This window comes from Myotis lucifugus, unplaced genomic scaffold, assembly GCF_000147115.1.
Source record: "Myotis lucifugus unplaced genomic scaffold, Myoluc2.0 scaffold_350, whole genome shotgun sequence".
In the NCBI taxonomy this organism is placed as follows: Eukaryota; Metazoa; Chordata; class Mammalia; order Chiroptera; family Vespertilionidae; genus Myotis; species Myotis lucifugus.
The window spans coordinates 1,179,460-1,188,187 of record NW_005871398.1 but is presented as its reverse complement, the minus strand read 5'-3'; the positions used below and the strand labels follow the sequence as shown (position 1 = coordinate 1,188,187).

At 35.4% G+C, this 8,728-nt stretch overlaps 1 protein-coding gene across 1 annotated transcript; it reads right to left on the bottom strand.

Annotated features, from left to right (window-relative positions):
* Positions 1–4,314: 4,314 nt before the first annotated feature.
* Positions 4,315–5,247, bottom strand: LOC102429133 (olfactory receptor 6C2-like). The gene has a single exon (XM_006101305.1). The coding sequence runs from the start codon at positions 5,245–5,247 to the stop codon at positions 4,315–4,317; it is 933 nt and encodes a 310-aa protein (XP_006101367.1).
* Between the last annotated feature and the right edge of the window lie 3,481 nt (positions 5,248–8,728).

Below are 8,728 nucleotides of genomic sequence, written 5' to 3'. Positions count from 1 at the left end.
TAGGGTGCAGGCCAGGCTGAGGGACCTCACTGGTGCATGATCGGGGCCAGGGAGGGATGCGGAAGGTTGGCCAGCTGGGGAGGAACAGTGGGAGGGCTCCAGGGCATGTCCAGCCTGTCTCGCTCAGTCCTGGTCAGCCGGACCCCAGCAGCAAGCTAACCTACTGGTCGGAGCATCTGCCCTCTGGTGGTCAGGGCATGTCATAACAAGCGGTTGAGCAGCCTTAGCATATCATTAGCATATTATGCTTTCATTGGTTGAATGGATGACTGGATGACTGGACACTTAGCATATTAGGCTTTTATTATATAGGATAGTATTTTTTAATCCTCACCTGAAGATATGTTTTTATTTCAGAGAGGAAAGGAGAGAGAGAGAGAGAGAGAGAGAGAGAGAGAGAGAGAGAGAGAGAGAGAGAAACATTGGTGTAAGAGAGAAACATTGCATGGTTGCCTCCTGTATGCACCCCTACAGGGTCAAACCCGCAACCTGGGTATGCACCCTTACTGGGAATCAATCCAGTGACCCTTTGGTGCAAAGGACAACACTCCAACCAACTGAGCCATACCGACCAGGGCAAGATAGCATTTTAAAAAAATAAATTTATGGGATAAAATTGGTTAATAACATATAAATCTCAGGTGTAGAACTCGATAATACTATATCTGTATACTCTATTGTGTGCTCACTACCTGCAGTCTAGTCTCCTTAAACATTTTATTTTTCAATTATAGTTTACATTCAATATTATTTTGTGTTAGTTTCAAGTACACAGCATCATGGTTAGACAAGCATGTACTTTACAAAGTGTTCACCCTGGTATTTCCAGTACCCACCTGGCACCATACATAGTTATTACAATATTTTTTACTATGTTCCCCATGTGGTATTGACATCCCTATGACTATTTTGTAACTACCAATGTACTTCTTAATCCCTTCACCTTTTTCACTAGTTCTTGAACCCCTTCCCCTTTGGCAACCAAAGGACTTCAAATACTGTGTTGAATAAACATCACAAAAAAGGACATCCCTGTCTTGTTCCTGATATTAAGGGAAACACTTTAAATTTCCCCCTGTTGTGTGTGGGTTTGTTATATATGGAATGACATATGTTGAGGTATGTTCCCTTTGTTCCCATCCTGCTGAGTTTTTTTTTTTATTTTTAATCATAAATGGGTACTGGATTTTGTCAAATGCTTCTTTGCATCTATTGATATGATCACATAATTTTTATCCTTCATTTTATTTATGTGACATCACATTAATTGATTTGCAGATACTGTACTAATCTTGCATCCTAGGAATGAACCTCATTTGATGATGGTGTATGTATGATCTTATCAATGTATTCCTGATTTCTGTTTGCTAATATTTTGTTGAGGATTTTTGAATCTATGTACACCAGGAATGTTGGCATTTAATTTTATTTCTTTGTAGTTTTCATATGTGGTTTTGTATTAGAATAATTCTGGCCTCATGAATTGAGCTTAGGTGTCCTCACTCCCCTTAATAATTTGAGAATGATAGGTGGTAGTTCTTCTTTGAATGCTTCATAAAATTCACCTGTGAAGCTATCTGATTCCAGACATTTTTGATGTTGTTGGGAGTCTTTTTAAAATTAAATTTACTGAGGTGAGAGAGAAACATTGATTGTTTGCCTCCCATACACATCCCAACCGGGGATAGAACCCGCAACCTAGGTATGTGCTCTGACTGAGAATTGAACCCACAACCTTTTGGTAATCAAATGTAGGCAAATTAACTAGCATCAAACTAGATTTTGGTATTTCCTTAAAATTGTATTTATATGTGCTTGTTTCTTTATTATTAAGAAAATGTGTGTGTGGTTTTGAAAAAAGTTATTGTGGTAAGAGCACTTAACACATCTTTCCTCTTAAAAAATTCACACTGGAAATGAGATGTTTCTTCTTAAAAATTGTACATTATTTTTCACTTAAGTTACGGTGTTGTAAAGCAGACCTTTAGTTCTTATTCATCTTAACTGAAACATATGCTTGTTTATTCTCCATCCCTCAGAACCTGGTAACCACCATCTTAGTTTTTAATTTTATAAATTTGACTTTTTAAATACTTCATGTAAGTGGGTTTCTAAAGTACTTGTCTTGTGTCTGGCTTATTTTACTTAGCATAATGTCTTTAAGGTCCATCCATGTTGTTGCATGTTGCAAAATTTCCTTCTTTTTCTTTATTTTTTAAATCCTCACCTGAAGATATGCTTATTGATTTTTAGAGAGAGAAGAAGGGAGATAGAAAGAGAGAGAAACAACCATGTGAGAGAGAAACATCGATTGGTTGTCTCCCATATGCACACCAACCAGGGATAGAACCCGGAACCAAGTTATGTGTTCTGACCAGGAATCAAACCCACAACCTTTTTGGTATATGGGACGATGATTCAAACAACTGAGCCACCTGGCCAGAGCAAAATTTTCTGCCTTTTAAAGTATGAATACTATTCTGCTCTATGTTCATATTACATTTTGTTTTTACCCATTAACCAGTCGACAGATGTTTAGGTTGTGTCTACATCTTAGTTATTGTGAATAGTATTGTAATGAACATAAGAGTGCAGATGTCTCTTTAATTTCCTGATTTTAATTCTTTCGGATAAATACCCAGAAGTGGAGGTCCTGGCTCACATAGCAGCTTTATATTTAATTTTTAAATAACCCGAGTGCCTTCTAAATTAAAAAAAAATTAAGGAGAAAACTGTGTCAACAAAGAACGAGGAAAATATTTTTGACAGAGAAACAGAATATATAAAAGACTAGACATGAAAGCAGAGGGAAAATGTAGGTTCAAATTTCTGGAGTCTCAAGTGTAGTGGGATGGGGGAAATAGTTACAGATGATAACTGATGAACTTCTATTTTTTTGGAGGAAATGTGGTAAAGAGTTTGTGTTTTTCCCATGTATAACTTTTCACATATAAGAAAAGATGTAATACTTTAATTACAGCTTTCCATATTCCTTTTAAAAACTGTTCTGTTTCAGTGACATTCTGTGTTGGCATTTCAGTATATGTGTCTACATCTGGCAAAGTTTTTGTAATACCAAAATATTTAAATTCCTCAAAATAGTAATTATCTAGTCACTATCTTTCCTTTAACTTTATGGATTTTTTGAGGAAAGGGTATAACAGTTAAAAGTTTTGGTTATTAGCAATTTGATATTGACACAAATCTTATAATTTTTAAGCTTTAGTACTTCAGATGTTTTCCCATCGTTATGAGATTTATATCCCCTTTTATGATAAAACATTTATTTGAGTTTAAGTTAACCATTTTGCTTTAACATAGAATTGGTTTTGTTTAGCCTTAAGGGTATAGGACAGTGATGGCGAACCTATGACACGCGTGTCAGAGGTGACACGCAAACTCATTTTTTTGGTTGATCTTTCTTTGTTAAATGTCATTTAAATATATAAAATAAATATCAAAAATATAAGTCTTTGTTTTACTATGGTTGCAAATATCAAAAAATTTCTATATGTGACATGGCACCAGAGTTAAGTTTGGGTTTTCAAAATGCTGACACGCTGAGCTCAAAAGGTTCGCCATCACTGGTATAGGAGAATAAGTTTTTGCTGGTTGGTTGATCCTTCTCTGTTTTTAGTGCTTAAAACAGTAGCTGTTTCAAAGAAAGTACCCAATACATATTTGTTAAGTGAATCAATGAATAAATCATTTGAAAGTTTTGGATTGGATGAAACAATGGCCACTGTTATGTACTCTCTTGCTGGAAAATGTAAATCTTTACTAACCTATGTATTTCTCTTTTTATATTTTTAATTTGAAGATATACTTCTGTTTTATTTTATTGTATTATATTAGGTATTTCTAATTTGAAGGCAAAATCAGGATTTAAATTTAAAGAAAATAAACTGATGAACAAAACAGATCCTAATTGAAACATGCAACAGACTACCCTGTTTGCGGGGGATGGGGGAGTGGGGAGTGGAGGGGGAGGGTGGGAAGAGATTAAACAAATAATTTATATGCATATATGCATAGACCATGGACAAACAATAGTGTGTAGTGGCCTGGGGAGCTTGGGGAGGGGGTGGAAGTGGGGTTGAGGGGGTCAACGGTGGTGGGGGAAGGGGACATCTGTAATAGTTTGAACAATAAAGATAAAGAAGCTATTAATATGCCTGTGTATAGAAGAATCTTAAAAGAAGGTTGTGAGGAAGATGTCACTAGATCAGGATGAATAAGTGTTTTGAATAAGTGAACCTGAGAATGGAATTTGGTAAGTGCATTATATAGGTGTTTATTTGGCTTCCCATTCTCTTATTTCTTAGAAAATATCACAATTCTTTTGACCGAGTTATTGAAGGCTTGTTTTACTTGCTTGTTTCTCAAGGTGTAAATGAAAGGGTTGAGCAGTGGAGCGATGGAAGTAGTGAGTACTGTCACACCCTTGTTAATAGCCACTGACTCCTTTGCTGAAGGTTTGATGTAGATGAAGATGCAGCTGCCATAGCTGATGGAGACCACAATCATGTGGGAAAGACAGGTGGAAAAGGCCTTTTTCCTTTGCTGAACAGAAGGGAATCTCAAAATTGTCTTGATGATATAAATGTAGGACAGTATTACACACATGAGTGTCATAAGAAGGGTCAGCACAGCACAAATCATGACAGTCTGTTCCATGAACCAAGTATTTGAACAAGAAATTTTCAGGAGGGGAGCTGCGTCACAGATAAAATGATCAATGACATTAGAATCACAGAATTCCAGATTTAGGCCTAGACTCAGTGGGGGGATTATAATGAATAGACCAGCCACCCAACAACAGAAGACAAGTCTTCTGCAGACTGTGCTGCTCATGATGGTCACATAATGCAGGGGCTTGCAGATGGCCACGTAGCGGTCATAGGACATGGCCGCCAGGAGGAAAAATTCAGTTACACCGAAGAGGTCGGTAAAAAACACTTGGCTGACACAGGCATTGTAGGTAATGAGCTTATCACCTGTGGCTATGCTATACAAGTATCTGGGAATGCAAGCGGATGTGAACGAGATCTCCAAGAAGGAGAAATTTTGTAGGAAATAGTACATGGCTGTTTTAAGATGTGAATCCAGTAAGATGAGGGAGATGATAATCAGGTTCCCAGTTATGCTCAGCATGTAGGTGAGAAAGAAAAAGACAAAAATCAGAACCTGCAGCTGAAGGTCACTTGTCAGCCCCAGCAGAATGAATGTTACAGTACCGTTTCCCATTGCTGATTCTTGACTTCAGTTATATCTGCATGTAACATTGAGACATCTTATTATAGGTTATTTAAAAAGTATGAAACCTATCATATTCAGGTTTTAAAAGTTCATTATTTAAAAATATGTACAGTTTAAATGCTGCTTCATAAAGGGCTACTTTTCATGCCTATGGGTCTGTCCTTAAATAGGAGCAAAATGTCTTGACACTTTTTTTAAAATTGTTTTATTGCTTAAAGTATTACAAAGAGTATTATATATGTCTTCTTTTTTTTTTCTCCCCTTGACCTTCCCCTAGCCTCCCATACTCCCCAGTGTCTTGTGTCCATTGGTTAGGCTTATATGCATGCATACAAGTCCTTCGGTTGATCTCTTACCCACCCCCTCAACCCTTCCCGGCCTTCCCGCTGTAGTTTGACAGTCTGTTCGATGTTGCTCTGCCTCTGTATCTATTTTTGTTCATCAGTTTATATTGGTCTTAATTATTCATAAATGAGTGAGATCATGTGGTATTTTTCTTTCATTGACTGGCTTATTTCACTTAGCATAATGCTCTCCAGTTCCATCCATGCTGTTGCAAATGGTAAGAATTCCTTCTTTTTTACAGCAGCATAGTATTCCATCATGTAGATGTACCACAGTTTTCTAATCCATTCATCTCCTGATGGGCACTTAGGCTGTTTTTGACACTTTGTTTTAAAAAATATTAATATATGTCAGATAACCTTGGTTCTCTATGCAGTTTTTGTAGTCACTTGAAGTCTCTGTTTCATTTCTATGATTAAAGAAATTTGTCTTCTATTTTTGTTTATTGCATACTTGTGTGTTTCTCTCCTGAACACCTCTAAACTCTATCATGACTACACATACACACATTTTTTTCAGCTCTTCTCCTGACTGCTTCCTTCTATAGTTTATCTGTCCCTAAGTAATCCCTTATAATTCACAGTGGTGCAGGATACAAACGATCTTAATGCACAATATATTTATACTTATGCACAGTATGCATTTATACTTTTATGAAGTACTCTGATAAACTTCAAAGATATTATTAAAGATGGTGTATTTCTCTGACCCTTTTATCTGTCTGTTAGTGTTTTCTTCATATCTTTTCACTTCTTACCATACTGATATTTTTCTGTATTTTCATCAATTCCTACACTTAGCATATTAGTCTTTTATTATATAGATATATAGGATCAGTATCTTTATTTTGTAATAGTCCTTCCTGATTTTCAGATGCAACTTGACATATCTATTTGAACATACATATGGACTTCAAATCCATTGTCACAAATAAAACCGATGATCTTCTCTATCCCTCTTCCTCGTCTTCCTCTTAATATTTCCTTTCAATAAAAGTAATGGACTATATTTATCAAGCCCATTTTATGTGACAGGTATTTTAGTAAACATTTCTCACAGAACATATGTTCTGTCTTCAGCTCACCTGAATAACTTCTATTCTTCCTTTGGTTTTCAACTTCCTCTTAAATCCTCTGGAAAGTTTCCTGCAGGTCTGATAGCTCTTAGCTGTAATCCTTGTCACTGGGTTCCCATGGAAAACAATGCTTGCTACTATTTTAACACATAAGAAGGAATACTTACTTGTGGGGATATTAAATGTGTGTCTTTTTCACATACAAATAATGTAGCCCCAGATATGTTATCAACTGTCCAATAAATGTTTCCAAATGAATTTATCTATGTATGTTTCCCAGACACCTATGAAGCTGTTTTTCTTTCGTTTGGACTTATAATTCAAAGTACTTTGATATTGACTTTGAGGCACATAATGCAGTATACAGATGATGTATTATAGAATTGTACACTCAAAACCTATGTAATTTTATTGACCAATGTCACTCTAAATCAGGTTATTTAAAAAGAGCTCATTTTGTCCTGAACTGGCTAAGAAATTGAGGCTATGTAACCAGAATGTTCACTTTTTAAATCTTAAAAATGTGGAATTTTGATTAAATAATTATTGGATTTCAAAAATTTTTTTCTATGTTAGAATCTGTTGCTGAATGTTTTTTTTTGCTTTAGAAGAGGATCAACTTTCCTGCTTTTGTTTATCACCTTCAGCAGATGAAGAGAAACTGTTCTCTGCTCTACCAGCAAAATTCTGTTGATGCAATTTTTGCATTGAGAGCACCTAAGTGGAAGACAATAAATCCAGAGGACATGGTCTGTTTTGATTCTGAGTTTGTGTTAATAAGTTTTTCACAGATTGTTTTAAGGCAATGACAATTACATTAGTAGGACGCAAATATTTTTATTTTAAAATAAGTCTCCAGGTAAGAATTTCGCTACAACAGTGAATTATGAAAAGTTTCCCTGGAGATCCCAATTTATTTGTCTGTAGACTCACTTTATTGTGAATACTAATGTGTTGCTCTACCGATGTGAGACAGTGTCAGTTCTGATGATCTAGTAGAGAATATAGTTAAGGCCTCAGGGATACAGAACCAACATAAGGAAGAAGAACTAAACTAGGCTAATGGTTTTCCTGACGGAACACAGGAAGGGAACTGGAGATACATTCAATGACTGTATTAGATCAAATTGAGATAGGAGAAAGATTTCTGCTGGCCATCTACTATCTTTCTCCAACCCTCTTTCTAATCTCTCAGGCATCATCTTACTGAGTAATCTTTCAGCCCTGTCATTCTTTTGGGAATAAACGAAGTATGCCTACACAATTAGATGAATAGAAATCTTAATTTTAAATGTGAGTTTGATGATATATATTTCTAGATAGATATCCAATTTTAATCCTTTTAAATGCCAATATATTTGTGCATAAAAATCTCCAAGTAAATGGCAAAGAAACTGCATTCTAAAAAAGTAAAAATACGTTTGCTTCACCGATAGAGAAATTGTCATTCACATTTCCAATTTTAAAACAAAAGGTACATTACATTTTCTCAAGCAAAATGAAACTCACAGTAAAAACTACACAAAACTAAATGTAATTAAAATGGTAAATTTTATCACACTTACTATTATGACTGTCAATCATAGTTTCTGCTGGTTGTTGAAATACATGAAATCTTAAAACTCCTAAATTAAAAATGGTAGTTGGGATGAAAATTTTCGTATGAACTTCTGGTCAGTTTTGATTACAAGTCCACTGTTATAGTCACAGCAGCTTTAAGATGTATAGACCTCTTGGAAGTATCTATCTTTAACCACTTACATATAAATACTGTTGTATTAGTTTAACCCTCCTAAAAATAAAAATATCAAATAATAATAATAATAATAATAATAATATGAGGTTTGTGGAATGTGAGGAGCCTTCTCCAGTTTTAGGAAAGTTGCTATTATGGGCTCAGGGCTGTGAGCACACATTTACTATATCTAGTTTGTCATTGTATTTATTTGATAAAAATTCAACTGAACGAATAAACAAAGAGTCCCTGGTGACCCTGGAACAAAACCACTAATGAATCCTCTGAGGAATAAAATAAGGGTAAAAAAGTAT